General features: G+C 40.1%; 1 protein-coding gene across 2 annotated transcripts in view; it reads right to left on the reverse strand.

Annotated features, from left to right (window-relative positions):
- The window catches only part of ighmbp2 (immunoglobulin mu DNA binding protein 2), a 59,565-nt gene that overhangs the window by 38,346 nt on the left and 3,871 nt on the right, over positions 1-17,348 (reverse strand). For both annotated transcript variants that reach the window (XM_078220453.1, XM_078220454.1), the window contains exons 2-8: positions 16,649-16,727; positions 11,562-11,731; positions 9,004-9,199; positions 4,860-4,960; positions 4,256-4,419; positions 1,865-2,065; positions 1,474-1,621 (exon numbers count right to left, since the gene is read on the reverse strand). In XM_078220453.1, coding sequence (XP_078076579.1) covers positions 1,474-1,621; positions 1,865-2,065; positions 4,256-4,419; positions 4,860-4,960; positions 9,004-9,199; positions 11,562-11,731; positions 16,649-16,719 — 1,051 coding nt within the window. In that variant the 5' untranslated portion in view covers positions 16,720-16,727. The remainder of the gene's footprint in view (positions 1-1,473; positions 1,622-1,864; positions 2,066-4,255; positions 4,420-4,859; positions 4,961-9,003; positions 9,200-11,561; positions 11,732-16,648; positions 16,728-17,348) is intronic.

A 17,348-nucleotide genomic window follows, 5' to 3' on the forward strand; every position in this document is an offset into this window, starting at 1 on the left:
AAAGTTTATTTATTAGTCACAAGTGAGGCTTACATTAACACAGCAATGAAGTTACTGTGAAATTCCCCTAGTCGCCACAGCCCAGCGCCTGTTCGGGTCAATGCACCTAACCAGCACGTCTTTCAGAATGTGGGAGGAAACCGGAGCACCCGGAGGAAACCCACGCAGACATGGGGAGAACGTGCAAACTCCACACAGACATTGACCCAAGCCGGGAATTGAACCCGGGTCCCTAGCACTGTGAAGCAGAAGTGCTAACCACGATGCTACCAGGAAATAGTGAAACATTTGATATTTTTCAGATATTGGGACAAGCATTCGACTAATTCAAATTCTTTCCTGTAATCTACAATTAATATTTTTGTGCACTTTAAGTCTATAAAGCAGATTTTGAAAAAGTACCATAAAACAAAAATGGAAACACACCCAATCACAGGCAATCTAATCAATTATGCCAATTACTATATTCCACATGCAATAAAGTCTTTTGAAATCCCATTGTTCTCATTTCCCTTGTTTTACCAAAGATTCTCAATGATGTAGAATTATGCACATTTGAAAACTTAAAACTGGAAAATCCCGCCCAAGGTCAACGGACCTTTGCATGGTCGTCGTCGCCCCACAGCAGGCGGGACAGGAAAATTCTGCCCACTGTGTTTGCTGGTTTACGAGGCTGATCCCTGAGATGAACGGCTTATCTTGTGAGGAAATGTCGAGCAAGTTGGGCCTATACACATTTGGAATTTAGAAGAATGAGAGGTCATCCTACTGAAACATATGAGATTCGGAGTAGGCTTCATAGAGTAGATGCTGAGGAGCTTCCCCTCGTGGGTGAATCTAGAACGAGGGAGACACAGTTTCAAAATAAGGGGTCTCCCATTGAAGAGTGAGGCGAGAAGTAATTTCTTCTGTAAGAGGATTGTTGGTGTTTTGAATTCTCTTCCACACAGCACATTGGAGGCTGGGTCATGAAATATATTCAAGGCTGAGTTAGACAGATTTCTGAGCTACAAGGGAGTCAAGGCAGGAAAGTGGAGATCACCCATCATGTTACAGAATGGTGAAGCAGATGCAAGGGGCCAAATGGCCTATACTTCTGCTCTTGTGTTCAGGTTGTGTAGCCTTGATCTTTGGGTTGGATACATATGGCAGAAAATCGCTGTATAGTAACTATCACTGGAAATAAGACTATTATTGGAGGGGAAAAGAATGTCAATTTAGAAACCTAAGCTGAGGGCAAAGGCTTCTAGTACAAGACATCAAGATTGAAAACAGGAGAGAGAAGGTGAGGCAATCCAAGAAATGATGATCAGGTGATAGCAAATTTGAGCTTTTTACAAAGTTAAGACTTAAATGGGTAAAGAAGCAACTAATTTTGAGATTGTGTGGAAAGAGGGAGTTACTTGAGGAAATGTAATTGCTTCTCAACTCAATTAAATCCCACATTCGGCCTTTATTCCTTACGTGGTTTACCTGTGTTAGTTGCCAAGACAACACTGGCTTTTTTTAGTATTTGTACTATAGCCGCCTCCTCCCTTGTTCTCAGCTCCTTTTTCAAAGTCTTGATCTCACCACGAAAGTGCACCTTCTCTCCTCTCTCCTGTGCCTTTTTCAGTTTTCCCTTTGAACAAAAAAAAGCAATCATTTTTTTTTTGCTCTCTGCATTGAACATAATGGCGCGTTAACATAAAACTTTCAGAAAGTAAACCAGCTTTTGTAGAGCAAGCAATGAGAGAGAATTCAGTTGGAAAAGTCATAGGTTCACTGGAAATTATATAACTTTAAAAAGTACAATTCTGCACACAAGATGTAAAACAAACCAAAATACAAATACAGTCTAGTTCCCTCTTGTGAAAGTACTCACAAAAGCCTGATCGATGTCCTTCCGGATGTCCATTACTATCTGGGTGTTGTCACTGTGTGCCAATACAGCATCCAAAGAATGGCGATGTATGGACTCAAGCAGTCGTGCAGGATGACCTAAACGCAAAACCTGTGCTTTAAATTGAGCCAGGCGTTCAACAAGGTTGTCAACAGCAACGTTAGAGGGCGCACAGCACAGCACCTTGGAGGATACAAAAAAAAGCTCATCGATAAGACACCTTTTGGCATCCAGATCACTAAAACAAACAAATTAGTTTACACTATCCAAACTGGAAAGGTAAAGTTGACAGGAATCACAAATACTTAAAGTTCATAAACATGTCATGTATTATGAGATTTATTTTTACGATACCATGCCTGAGTCAGACATGGTAATAATGCAGAGGCATAGACTAGCTGATCTATACTCCTGGCTCCAATGAAATGTGCCCTATAATATCCAGAAGGACAATTTTCAATTTAATGTTGGACAAATGTACAAAACAACTCCTGATTTTTAACAAAATACTGAAATTTCAACTGTAAATTTCACTATAATCGTATCTTGCTGTGAGTCAGCATTGAAATCAATGCAAGTGAGTGAAGTTGCAACACTTACCTTCTAAACTGACCAGAACAAGTTGGTCTGGTGCATTCAAGTAATAGCGTATATTTAATGGTGTGCTAAGTTATAATTGCTGTCAAACCACCTCTCTAGCCCTGAAAATTTTATTTTACGTTTGTGGAATTTCATCCTTTAATTTAATTGGTATGAAGATTTTCTTCAAGTGTTAAAATAATTTTCAAAGCTTTTTCTTTCTGTCTCTAATCTCTCCCTCTCTCACTCATAACTACATCTTTCTTTCCAATCTTTATTTAGTTTTCTGTGCGTTGTTTAAACCTAATTTATACTTCCTGGTTAGACACTGCATGGACAGCGAGGATTCCTCAATCTGACTGACTGAAGAGGAATGTTTTTCTGTTTTTATTTCAGATTTCCAGCATCCGCAGACTTTCTGTTTTTGGATTTATGTCACCGTTGTTTGCCTTGCTCACAGACAGCACAGATCACTTGTAGAGGAAGCTGCAACAGGTGATAGAAAATCAAAGTACAAAACCTCAGGAAAACTTTGTGGGCAACTGACAGTGCAATAAACAGTGAGTGCCATTTCTTCACTGCTGACTTCAAAACCCAGGCCTTACACAACAGGTTGGATCAATAAATCCCATACCATTCAACTCCTTCTGACCACGCCATCCCTTTCTATTAATCTCAATTGCTAAACTGAGGACCACATTAATGTGCAAATCAGTAGGATTTTTTAAAAAGCGAAGTAAGTCATTACAATTTTGAATAAACTTCCTGAAATGGTGGTGGAAGCATATTTAACACCAGCTTTCAAAAGGGAATTGAATGTATACAAAACAAAGTAAAAATTTACAAGGCTATAGTGAAAGAGCAGAGAAGTTGGACTAATCAAATAGCCCTTTCAAAGAGCTGGCCTCAGACTAATGAGCTGAACATTTATCTTCTGTGTTATTTAATTCAATGAATGCTTGTCCAATTCATTTTGTTATCCCAGTTAACGTATGTTAACTGTTTTTTGTAGAACCAAATCTAAATGTCCAAGGCCAACATGGACAATATCTGCAGCCACACAAAACCCTGCCTCTGCCTTGTTAGTTCTAGTCAGTACACGAAAAGGAATTTGGTCTGCTTGATCATCCAAGTTCTAAAATGAAGAAATCAATTTTTGCCTCCAATTATAGAATGCACAATGAATCAGCTTCCACCTCAGTTTTCCTGGATTTATCATGTTTTTCTTTGTGGGTGACTTGTCATAAATGTTGTCTCAACAAATGTCATGCTTGTTTATTCATTAAAATGACTTTTCAGTTGTATTATTCAAAACAGCCCAATGCAATAGGCACTAGCTATGGAATCTAGCACTGCGGAATGACCATCCTTTTTATACTTCTTTTCAATTTATCCCTTTCACTCTTGGAGCCTGCAATAAAATATTTTTAACTATCACTGAAATATTCAGAACAAAAGAGAGCCATTCAGTCCATCACATCGATGTTGGTGCTCAGCTATCCACTTAGCCCCATTCAGCTGCACATTTAAATACCCCTTTAACTTTTTCTTTTTTGAAATATTGAACCACTTCCCTTTTAAAATCTATAATGCTTTCTTCTTCCCTAAAATGTCCAATCCTCAAGCGTACAAAAAACATTCTCCCAACCTCTCCCTTCCTATTTTGTTGCTCTTCAATTTCCTGAAAAACATTTTTTTTTAAAACAAAAGTACTCTGAATGATTTATAGTTGCACTTTTACCTTGTGTATAAGTCAAGTAAAATATTCCATGTCCAATTCAAACATTGACTCACCTTCAGACCTTGCTTTACAGCCTGTAGAATTATTTCCACAACTGTAGTTGTCTTTCCAGTACCAGGAGGCCCATGGATAATTGCAACTTCCTTCTGTGAGAGTGCAAAATGTACAGCTTCCTTCTGAGAGTCATCTAGACAAGGGTTGTACAGCTCTGGGCTTTCTTAAAAAAACAAACCAGCAACTAACACTTATTATTAAGGGAAATAAATCACATATACAAACATGAACGCTGTTGTAGCTATATATGCGCAGTAAGAACCATGAATGAAGCTAAAACTACCCTTCATTTCTGAAGGTTGCAATATCTTCATTCTATGGGGAGGTAAAAAGAAAGATAAAAATTAAATGATTTCTCAGTTTCAATCTCGCCTAGCCACTTGGGTGAGCTTGGAGCTGAACAAAAGAGAATGAATGGTTACTTTGCTCTGAAAAATGATAGGTTACTATCATTCTACATTTAAAACTAGTCACAGGAGTCAAAGTGAATGCATTCTGCAAAGGTTCTCAATGCTAGTGTACTGCAAAGCTGAAGTAGAATGAAATCTGCATTTTCAAATGGTCAGGTCAGCAGACAAATGATGTGCAAGAAATTGGTCTTACTTTGATTTTCTGAGGGAGAACTTGGCTCAGAAGCACCAAACAGGACATCAATGAGATTAGAAGTAGGTCCAGCACGATACCGGTCCAAGGCCTTTAAAGCACTGAAAAGAAAATAAGTGAAGAAAAAAATTGAGTGCAGCTTTAATGGAACCAGACCGTTTCACACACAATGAAGCACAGAATAAAAACACGAATTAAAATATAGAACATAGAACAGTACAGCACAGAACAGGCCCTTCGGCCCACAATGTTGTGCCGAGCTTTATCTGAAACCAAGATCAAGCTATCCCACTCCCCATCATCCTGGTGTGCTCCATGTGCCTATCCAATAACCGCTTAAATGTTCCGAAAGTGTCTGACTCCACTATCACTGCAGGCAGTCCATTCCACACCCCAACCACTCTCTGCGTAAAGAACCTACCTCTGATATCCTTCCTATATCTCCCACCACGAACCCTATAGTTATGGCCCCTTGTAAGCGCTCCATCCACCCGAGGAAATAGTCTTTGAACGTTCACTCTATCTATCCCCTTCATCATTTTATAAACCTCTATTAAGTCTCTCCTCAGCCTCCTCCGCTCCAGAGAGAACAGCCCTAGCTCCCTCAACCTTTCCTCATAAGACCTACCCTCCAAACCAGGCAGCATCCTGGTAAATCTCCTCTGCACTCTTTCCAGCACTTCCACATCCTTCTTATAGTGAGGTGACCAGAACTGCACACAATATTCCAAATGTGGTCTCACCAAGGTCTTGTACAGTTGCAGCATAACCCCATGGCTCTTAAACTCCAACCCCCGTTAATAAAAGCTAACACACTATAGGCCTTCTTCACAGCTCTATCCACTTGAGTGGCAACCTTTAGAGATCTGTGGTTATGGACCCCAAGATCTCTCTGTTCCTCCACAGTCTTCAGAACCCTACCTTTGACCCTGTAATCCACATTTAAATTAGTCCTACCAAAATGAATCACCTCACATTTATCAGGGTTAAACTCCATTTGCCATTTTTCAGCCCAGCTTTGCATCCTATCTATGTCTCTTTGCAGCCTACAACAGCCCTCCACCTCATCCACTACTCCACCAATCTTGGTGTCATCAGCAAATTTACTGATCCACCCTTCAGCCCCCTCCTCTAAGTCATTCATAAAAATCACAAAGAGCAGAGGACCAAGCATTGATCCCTGTGGCACTCCGCTAGCAACCTGCCTCCAATCCGAAAATTTTCCATCCACCACCACCCTCTGTCTTCGATCAGACAGTCAGTTACCTATCCAATCGGCCAATTTTCCCTCTATCCCACACCTCCTCACTTTCATCATAAGCCGACCATGGGGGACCTTATCAAACGCCTTACTAAAATCCATGTATATGACATCAACTGCCCTACCTATCGGGGGGGTTTAACACTTTATGGGGTGCAATGCATAGAAGAAACTGATGCTTTACAAGAAAAAAAAATTTCACATTAAGATGCTTCCCAGTGCTACTGAAAAAGGGATAAGAGATAACATAAGACTAAAAAAGAAACACAGACAAGAATGCCTAAAGGTACAGATCCTGGTGAGTGGGAAAGATACAAAGAAACAGCAAATATCTCATTCCACATTGTAAGAGTTACAAAAAGAGTGCACAAAAACAAACCAACACATTATGAAGGGAAACAAATCACATATACAAACATGAACGCTGTTGTAGCTATATATGTGCAATAAGAACCATGAATGAAGCTAAAACTACCCTTCATTTCTGAAAGTTGCAATATCTTCATTCTATGGGGAGGTAAAAAAAAAGATAAAAATTAAATGATTTCTCAGTTTCAGTCTCGCCTAACTGCTTGGGTGAGCTTGGAGCTGAACAAAAGAGAATGAATAGTTACTTTGCACTGAAAAATGATAGATTACCATCATTCTACATTTAAAACTAGTCACAGGAGTCAAAGTGAATGCATTCTTCAAAGGTTCTCAATGCTAGTGTACTGCAAAGCTAAAATAGAATGAAATCTGCATTTTCAAATTTGCAAAATTAACATTAAAAGATTACTACAGTTACATTGCAAAAGTGGGTAGCCAAGAGCAATGTGAACCCCTTATAAGTTACTAGTGGTGGCATTAAGGATGAAAATGCGGACATAATTACTTAGTAAATTACTTTGCATCAGTGTTTACAGTAGAGGAAGAAGATATGAAGAGGAAGGTGGATATCTCAAGGAAACTATTATTTAAACAGGACAGGGTCTCACCAAATTAATGCAAGTTAATAAAACAGCAATGAAGAAAACTTAGATAACGAATGATAAATCCCCAGAACCAGATGGCTTCCATCTCAGGGCTTTAAAAGGAATAGATGGAAACATTACAGATGCCTTAACAATGATTATCCAAAGTGCTCTTGATTCAGAAATCATTCCTTTAGATTGGAAATTTATTAAAGATGGGACAGAGAAACCAGGGCATCACAGACTAGTTTTTATTTATTTATGTGATGTGGGCATTGCTGACAACAGTAACATTTATTACCTATGCCGAATTACCCTCGAGAAGGTGCTAAATGTCATCTTATTAAACTGCTGCTGTCTTTTTTTGTGGAGGTACACACACACAGCGCTGTTATAGAGCGAGTTCCAGGAATCTGGAAGGAATGGTTTCAAATCAGGGTAGAGCATTGCTTGAAGGGGAACGCTCAGTGGTGGTATTCCCATGGGGCTGTTGCCTTTGCCCTTCTAGGTAGTAGAGGTCATGGGTTTGGGACATGCTGTCAAAGCAGCCTCAGCAAATTGCAGGAGTTTGTCTTGTAGACCCATGGCGGGGGTTCCCATTATGTGGAGGTTGGAGGGGGGGGGGGGGGGTTGTGCGCTGATGCTCATGTCTTTCGACCCCACCCCTTGTGTATGACGGCGCAAAACACGCTCCTGCTTTCTTGTCAAAACACCCCCACCCCCCTCCCCCCGCCGTTTTCTTGTCAAAAGATTTTCCGGTCCTGCTGATGGTGCACCCCCACTGCAGGTTTCCCAGCGGCGTGGTGTGGAATCAATAGGAGACTCCATTGACAGCGGCAAGACCAGCGCCGCCTCCGCCACATGAAAGATGCTGCGGGAGGGCAGAGAATCCCATCCTTTGTCATATTTGGGAAAATTCCACCTTTCAGGTCCAACAGCATAGATTAAAATGTCACGAACAAATACAAACAAAAAAGAATTTAAAAACATTTGTAGAATACTGTCCTTTATATCTAAAGGACTAGAATATAAGTGGTGAGTAGTCAGGTTGCAACTATGCAAAGTCCTCCTTAGACAATACCTGGAGTAGTTCTGGGCATCACACCCAAGAAAAGATATGTTGGTCTTGGAGGGAGTGCTGCGTATTATTAGAATGATGCTGGACTCCAAGGATCAAGTTACAAGGAGTGATTACACAAACGAGGATTGTATTTTCTGGAATTAAGAAGATTACGGTGTAATTTGATTGAAGTTTTCAAGATATTAAGGGTATCTCATAGGATAGATAAAGAGAAACTATTTCCACTGTGTAGTGAATCTAGGATAAGAGAACATTAGCTAGAAACTGGAGCCAAGCCGTCAGGAGAAAAATTGGGAAAGATATCTATATACAAAGAATGGCACAAGTCTGTATACCATAAATGGTGGTTAATGCTGTATCAATATTAATTTTAAACCTGAAATTGATAGATTTCTGTTAACCATAGATATTAAAGGGTATGGGGCAATGGCAGGTTACATGGACTTTGGTCACATCAGCTGTGATTTCAATGACTGGTGGAACAAGATAAATGGCCTTGTCCTGTTCCTATCTCCCTATGAAATTAGAATATTGATCTGAACTTGCTGCTGGTAGATTAAATTGATTCCATTGTAATAATGCAAGGACCTTCAGCAATCTCTTGTGCACATCTAAATATATTAACACAGAAGAAATGATTCATTTCCATTCCTCCGGGCCTGCATGTAATTTGAATAGTTATATGCCAGCTGAATCAAATGAGGAAAACGTGAGCTGTTTAAATACAGCGTAAATGATCCTGGTATACATTGTTGTTGCATTCAACAGATATCTATCTTTAGTGATTTTATTGAAAAAAGAAAAATATTAATATTGAACTCTATTGAAAGTTAGATAAATCATGCTTACTCTTTCAGTCTTTTGTAAGTGACATCATTAGCCAGCTTCAGAAGTTTATAGGAACAGTTCCCATCAAAGCTTAACTGGTCACTGGGCTCATCGAAAGCTACAGTGATTGAGTTTTGCGTGATGCGCGTCACAATGCCAGAAGCAAGCTGGTCCAATGGGGCAGAGCCTTGACTGTCATACAGACCCACAATATCCCCTGAACAACAACAACAAAGAATGTTAATGCATTTTGTTTTATCCCTACCAAGACATTATCAATTCCACAATAAAGAAAAGTTACACTAGTGCACTTACACAAAATGGGCTGCAGCTGTTCAAGACGGTGGCTCATTCTCAGGGGTAATTGGGGATGGCATCAAATGCTGACCTTTGATGCCCACAGCCAGTGATGCCCACATTCGTAGATGTTGACATGTAAGTTGAGCTTTAAAATCTCCTAAAATTGTCCCAAAAACAGATGTCAACTTGTATGCAGCGTATAAAATGTGAGCTACTGGTGTGGGCGATCAGCATTTTGAAATGTGGAGGGGGAAAAGCACCAATAATTCATATTAAATGAATGTGGAATGATTTATTAAATAAATTAATTGTTCAAAGATGCCTTTAATCACAACAAAAATGTTTTGCGTCCCATCAAATTCATTGTCTTTGGGATCCGATACAAAGAGTTCATCAAATTCATTCTGAGTCACTTGGGCACATCATCTTAACATGCCACCATGAATTCAACCATGAAGTTAGCCCCCCAGTATAACCGTAATTTGGGTGTAATTTCTTCAAAGGTGACTCTTAAACTCATTGGTTATATCGGATTTGAACATGTTCCACAGTGACTTATTTTCCACACATTATGGATCCACAAGTTTTTTCCATCATCATCTATCAAACTGTTGCCATGGAAATGTTTGGAAATTACCACTGGCTTTAATTTTGTTCCATTAGCAAGTGCAAGCTAATATCACCACGTGTCTCATCTTTCACGCCCTGTAATTTTCATCAGATGTTTTCAAACCTTTCCAGTCCACAGTTCAGTTGTCAGGCATATTGAAATTCATAGGCGTTTCATTCATGTTGCTGATCTGACTTCATGGATACCTGTATCTTTGTCTCTGTCCAATGAATCTTTGAAAACTGGTAATTTTGGCAAAGATCTTTTGGTAGTCTCAGGGCGATCTTGGTCTTCTATTGCAACACTAGCCATTTCAGTTCCATAAATCAGCTACACTAACTAGCTGTTGCTCTGAAATCTTTGATGGACGCTGGGTTTGATTGGCCTCACTTAAAAGCACATATACACATTGCTTTTTTGATGATGATGAGACCACTTTCAAGGACATATTCCAATACATGCTTCTCAAGATCAGCCTAGTCAGTGGTCCCTATTCTCATGGCGCATTTAATCTTGGGCATTTTCGTCAGGGCACTTTCCTTCTTCATCCATTCTCGCACCAGTTTTTCTTTTACTGATATGGAATTCCCTCGCTGCAGTAGTTATTTTAATAAGTTAGCAAATTGACTTTTAGCTTGTTCTGTTGGAAGACACATTCTCTTCAACATTCGCCACGTGGGATCTTATCTGTGGGCATGTCTTAAATTGTCTGTGCATCTTTGCAACACAGCCTTGTACCGAATTATAAGTAAAACGTTAAGGGTGAAAAATTGAGGCTGACTATTAATGAGAGTATAACACATAATGATTGGAAAGGTTGCGTGGGGGCCAACTTAAATGCCCAGTATATGCAAATTCATGATTTTTGGGATCAGAAATATGGAGCAGTATTTTACAGTTTCATTCGGGCGAGATCGGAAATTCCCACCCGAGGTCAACAGAGATTTCCGATGTCGGACCTTCGTCCGCTCCGATTCCGTGGCACACGAAGTGGTAGAGTTCCAGCCATGGAATCATCCTATACACCACATCACGTTATAACTCAATCTATGGCAACTAAAAAAAAGCTCCAGTACAGCCTAAAACATTTGTATAGCAAACAAAGAACTGTACTATTTCAATTTACTCCACAGACTTTTAAAACTGTCTAATCTATGAAGAAAGCACAAGCTGGCCATTTGATTTGCAACATTTTGAACTGCAGTTTCTAATCCCCGGTCTGGCACAGTGTAGGGCTGCAATTTGGATCTCCATCCTGTGGAGTCTCTAATCTCAGCAGTCAGTTCATGAGGGAAACTAAATAGTGTCCTGGTATTGCTCTGCAGGAAGGAGAAGGGGAGAAAGACATTACAATTCTGTGGCATCTTGTTGCCATGGTCAACACCCATGATCTCCTGTGCACACTGCAGTTCATTCGATTGAAAAAGAGAAAAATGCAAATTAATGAAGTTTTAAAGGAAATGGCTGGTGGCTGTACAAGCAAGAATGTAGTTGTAGACCTGACTAAGCAAATATAAAACCTGAAAAACACTTTGAAAATCTGTATGCATGAAGCTGGCCGTTTTGAAATCTTTGTGAGAAGAGATGAATAAGACAGGAATTCAGTTGTTGCAGTATTCTACATTCATTGCAATGAATGTGACAGCATTAAAGAACAAATGAAACATACCAGAGCTAAAGTTATTGCTGGGTAGTGCTGTGTTGGCCTCATGTTTCCTCGGTTCGAAGTTAACAAGAAAGCGTCCATATAGTCCAGTTCTCTGGCTCACCACCTGAAGCTTCAGCAGACAGACACCGCGCCGCTGGAGCTCTTTAACAGAGATGTTTTCCTGCCAGGCCCTACAAGACAATCACATGATGATAACTCTAAAATATTCAACAACAACTTGTATGCATCGCGCTTTTAAAGTAGTAAAATCTTCCAGAGTACTTCACAGGAGCACAGAAACTTAGAAAGGATATTAAAATCAATACAAAATATTTTTACATCTTATTTTAAGAAAAAGAGGATGATCAGAAGCGAATAGGTTTCCATCCCAAAGTTTGAATGGAAATAGGTGAGAACATTGCAGATTCTATAACTTTGTTCTTCCAAAGTTCTCTCAATTCGGGAATTGCTCCTACAAAATGGAAAATTGCACACATCACTCAGCTATTTAAGAAAGGTGAAAGAAGGAAAAAATTACTCGAGTGCATTTTAAGGATAGTGTGACTTAGCACCTTGAGGATTTTCAGCTGATAAGAGAGTCAGCATGGACTGGTAAAGGGTAAACCATGGCTGAGGAATCTGAATTTTTTGAATAGGTGACTAAAATAGTGGACAGGGGAATGTCGATGGACATTATGTATATGATCTTCCAGTTGATTTCTGATAAGGTCCCTCTGAAGAGTCTGTTAGCTAGCTAAAGCTGAAGCTCATGGAATTGAAGGTAAATTATTGAGTTGGTTAGCAAATTGGCTGAGTGGCAGGAAACAGAGAAGAGGGAAAATGGGCAGGCACTCGAACTCACAGATGCATCTAGTGGTGCAAGGATTTGTGTTGAGGGCTCAACTATTCATTTGATTTGATTTATTATTGTCACATGTATTAACATATAGTGAAAAGTATTGTTTCTTGCACGCTATACAGACAAAACATACCATTCATAGAGAAGGAAATGAGAGAGTGCAGAATGTACTGTTACAGTCATAGCTAGGGTGTAGAGAAAGATCAACTTAATGCAAGATAAGTCCATTCAAAAGTCCGACAGCAGCAGGGAAGAAGCTGTTCTTGAGTCGGTTGGTACGTGACCTCAGACTTTTGTATCTTTTTCCCGACGGAAGAAGGTGGAAGAGAGAATGTCCGGAATGCATGGGGTCTTTAATTATGCTGGCTGTTTTGCCGAGGCAGCAGGAAGTGTAGACAGAGTCAATGGATGGGAGGCTGGTTTGCGTGATGGATTGGGCTACATTCACGACCTTTTGTAGTTCTTTGTGGTCTTGGGCAGAGCAGGAGCCATACCTAGCTGTGATACAACCAGAAAGAATGCTTTCTATGGTGCATCTGTAAAGGTTGGTGAGGGTCGTAGCTGACATGCCAAATTTCCTTGGTCTTCTGAGAAAATAGAGGCGTTGGTGCACTTTCTTAACTATAGTGTCAGCATGGGGGGAACCAGGACAAGTTGTTGGTGATCTGGACATCTAAAGGCTCTCGACCCTTTCTACTTCATCCCCATTGATGTAGACAGGGGCATGTTCTCCTTTACAGTTCCTTAAGTCGATGACAATCTCCTTCGTTTTGTTGACATTGAGGGAGAGATTATTGTTGCCGCACCAGTTCACCAGATTCTCTATCTCTTTCCTGTACTCTCTCGTCATTGTTTGAGATCCGACCCACTATGGTGGTGTCGCCGGCAAACTTGAAAATCAAATTGGAGGGGAATTTGGCCGCACAGTCATAGGTGAATAAGGAGTATAGTAGGGGGCTGAGAACTCAGCCTTGTGGGACACCGGTGTTGAGGATGATTGTGGAGGAGGTGTTGTTGCCTATCCTTACTGATTGTGGTCTGTGAGTTAGGAAGTTCAGGATCCAGTCGCAGAGGGAAATGCCGAGGCCTAGGCCACGGAGTTTGGAGATGGGTTTCATGGGAATAATAGTGTTGAAGGCTGAGCTGTAGTCAATAAATAGGGGTCTGACATAGGTGTCCTTGTTATCTAGGTGTTCCAAGGTTGAGTGCAGGGCCAGGGAAATGGCATCTGCTGTGGACCTGTTGCAGTGCTAGGCGAACTGTAGTGGATCCAGGTAGTCTGGGAGGCTGGAATTGATTCGTGCCATGACTAGCCTTTCGAAGCACTTCATAATGAACGCCAGAGCCACCGGCTGGTAGTCATTAAGGCACGCTGCTTGGTTTTTCTTAGGTACTGGGATGATAGTCATCTTCTTGGAGCAGATAGGGACCTCAGACTGTTGTAAAGAGAGGTTGAAGATGTCTGTGAATACCCCCGCCAGCTGATCTGCGCAGGATCTGAGTGGACGTCCGAGTACCTCATCCGGGCCAGTTGCTTACCGTGGGTCGACCTTCAAGAAAGCTGCTCTGACATCTGCAATGGCTCTTTCATTGTTATGCATCAACAATTTAGATGATGGGATAGAAAGTCATCTATTAAAAGATAGATACTATTGAAAGTGGTGTGGATGGAAGCGTAAAATCACAGTTACCTGAATGGTCAACACTATGGCACATGGATTTCAAACATGAGGACATCCACTTTAGATCTAAAACTGATAGAACAAGGTAGATCCAAAGAGTCTTGGAGATCCGGGTATATAGATCATTAAAAATGTCATAAACCGAGACAGAAAATAATCAGAAAGGCTAAGACAATGTGGAATTCTACAGGATTAGAATAACATAGAAATCATAGAAGTTTATAGCATGGAAGAAGCCATTTGGTCCATTGCGTGAGTGCCAATCGACAAGTAACCGTTCAGCCTAATCATATTTTCCAGCTCTTAGTCTTCAGCCTCATAGGTTAAAACACTTTAAAAGTGAGTTTCCCAAGTACTTTTTAAATGTTTACAATGCTTCTATCACCCTTTCAGGCATTTGTCACAAAAGCAAAAGGCCTGGAGCACTGCAAGCAGGTCTCGGCACCACACTGTAGGATATATTGCCTGTGGAGGGTGTGCAGCATAGGCTTACCAAAATTATATCTGGACTCCAAGGAATAAAAAGCAAGGAGAGATTCCCCATTCTAGGGTTGTAGTCCCTGGAATTTAAAGTTAAGGAGAGATTTATTTGAAGTTTTCAAGATGTTTAAGAGAGTAGATAGGGTAGATGGAGTGAGACTTGTTCTACTGTTTGAGGAATCTTGGATGAAGAGGTATATTCTAAAAATTTGAGCCAGACCTTTCAGGAGTGAAATTAGGAAACACTTCCATATGCAAATTGCAAAAGTTTAGAACTCCCTTTCACAAACAAAAATTGATGCTAGATCAATTGTAATCTTAAATCTGAGATTAAAAGATTTCTGTTAGCCAAAGGTATTACGGGATATGGGACAGAGGTGGGTATATGGATTTCAGTCACAGAGCAATTTCCTTCAATGATGGAATAGGCTCAATGGCCTACTGCTGTTCCTGTGTCGCTATGGAAATAGAAAATAGATCTGAATTTGCTGCTGGTAGATTAAATCGATCAAAGTGAAATAGTGCAAGGACCTTCTGCAATCTCAACTTGCATGTCCATATGTATTAGTACAGAAGCAATTATTCATTTTGATTCCCCCCACAAGCCTGGATGCAGTATGAATAAAGTTATATGGCAACTGAATCTAATAAGAACAAAATGAGCAATTTATATACAGTATAAATCAGCCTACTTTATATCACTGATGCATTTAACAGGTATCTTTAACTTTATTGCTTAAAATAGAAAATATATGAAATGCATTCGCTTAAGGTGTAACACTGTAAAAGATAAAATAAATCATGTTTAACCTTTCAGTTTTTTGTATATGGAGTTAGGTCATAGGTCTCATCACACTGAATAGGCTTGAGGAACTGATGCCAGAATCTGAAACAAAAACAGAAAATGCTGGAAAATCTCAGCAGGTCTGGCAGCATCTCTGGAGAGAGAATAGCGGCAATGTTTCGAGTCTGGATGACCCTTGGAGATTTTCCAGCATTTTCTTTTTTTGTTGAAGAACTAAACGATCCCTTTCTTTTGCTATATAGTTTTGGGGAGGCTGAAAATTAGAGTTGAAATACTCGGCAGCTAAAGGCATAGTTGCCTATGGTGGAGTGATTAAAATTAGGAGTGCACAAGAGGTCAGAATTGGAGGGGTACAGAAGCTGTAGGCTAGAGGAGTTATAGAGATACGGAGGGGCAAAGATGTAAAGTGAGTTGAAAACAATGATTAATATTTTAAAATTTACGTAGAATGGAGCAGGGAGCCAATGTAAAACTGCGAGCATAAGAGCAATGGAATTTAGTGCGAATTAGGATATGGGCAGCAGAATTTTGGATGATCTGAAGTCTCATCATTCCATGCCTCTGAAAAATTTATAGAACTCTGGGTGAACTACTGTTCTGCTGCAGAAAGGGATCTCAATTCAAAATTGGACCTCAGCTGTTTAAAGGTTGGAAGCCATCGTTGCAATATTCATCAAAATTTCCAAATGAACATCTTTGTTACTTCCTTCACGGTGTGGATTATCTATCGACTGCTTTCCATTTCGTAGGCATGTACATTCTAAGATTTCTGGAGAATGAACCTTCCATTTCGTGAGAAACATTCCATCAAACAGTAGAGTCCAGGGGAGCACACTGCAAACTGTTCAGAATTCTGTGCTTTTATGAACTAATAACCTCTGTTGCTCAAACATTTAACACTAAAATCATCCTAGTAGGCTGTCTGAAAGCAGTGCCATTACAGGGACAGATCAATATTTATTATATCCATCAAGGTATGTATATGAGCACTGCTATCATTTAGAAATCTACTGCAAATTAGAGATAATGGGGCCAAAATCAATATAAAGTCTTCTACAAATAATAAGTTCATGAATATTCAACAAAGAAGGTGGACTTGAATCAGAAATCCTCGGTCAGTGATTTTAGTTCCTGGAACCATTAAGTTGGCGGTATTGGCGAAACTAAACTGCTGGCCATAAATTATTCCATTATTGGTTAAATTTATAGGTTGGGGCTGAATATCACGTGCTTGAAACTCATTAAAGGCAGGAGATGAAAGGGCAATGCTGAGAAAGTATACCTGGTCTCTTCAATTTCAGCCGCTCTTTCTTCTTGTAATAGCTCTAAATTTTGAGACACAAAGACCTCCATTGCTGCACCTATATAAGAAGCAAGAAACAGAAAATGGCAACAGTTAAAATTGCAAAGAGAACTTCAAGTTACTTCTGAAGGAGGAAAGTAAGGCACTATTATTGCAACGATTAGAATCTCCAATGGAGAAATAAAACTTCCAAACGTGCTTCACACATACAAACAAGGCTGGGAAAGAGTGTCATGTCATCAAGGTAGAGATTAGATGTGAACAAAAGCTTATCAAAATAGGATGTCGGAGAAAGTTTGTGAATGGAGTAGTGGAGGGCAGAGTTGAACCAGTTTAGGGAGGGAATTCTAGGAGATGGGCCGAAGGCAAATGAAGGCTCTGCCAGCAAGAGGAGAGTGAAGGGAGGGGGACGCTGTGAGTCCATGTATTAAAAAAGGTGGTAGACATGCAGAGAAATAGCTGGTCACCTTAAAAATAAAATCACTCAGAATATGACTGTTCGGATAAGTATGAACGAAAGGAAACCAACAAGAGTTCAGCAAACTAACCCTACATTGACAGATTGCGTAGGTAGATGAAGTCTAAGGCCACAAGTTTATGTTATCCAAATGGCATTTTATAGATTGTTAGCAAAACTTGTTAGCAACACATTAATGCGACCAACTCAGTGCAGAAGGTA

The sequence above is a fragment of the Mustelus asterias genome, chromosome 9 (genome assembly GCF_964213995.1).
Source record: "Mustelus asterias chromosome 9, sMusAst1.hap1.1, whole genome shotgun sequence".
Classification (NCBI taxonomy): Eukaryota; Metazoa; Chordata; class Chondrichthyes; order Carcharhiniformes; family Triakidae; genus Mustelus; species Mustelus asterias.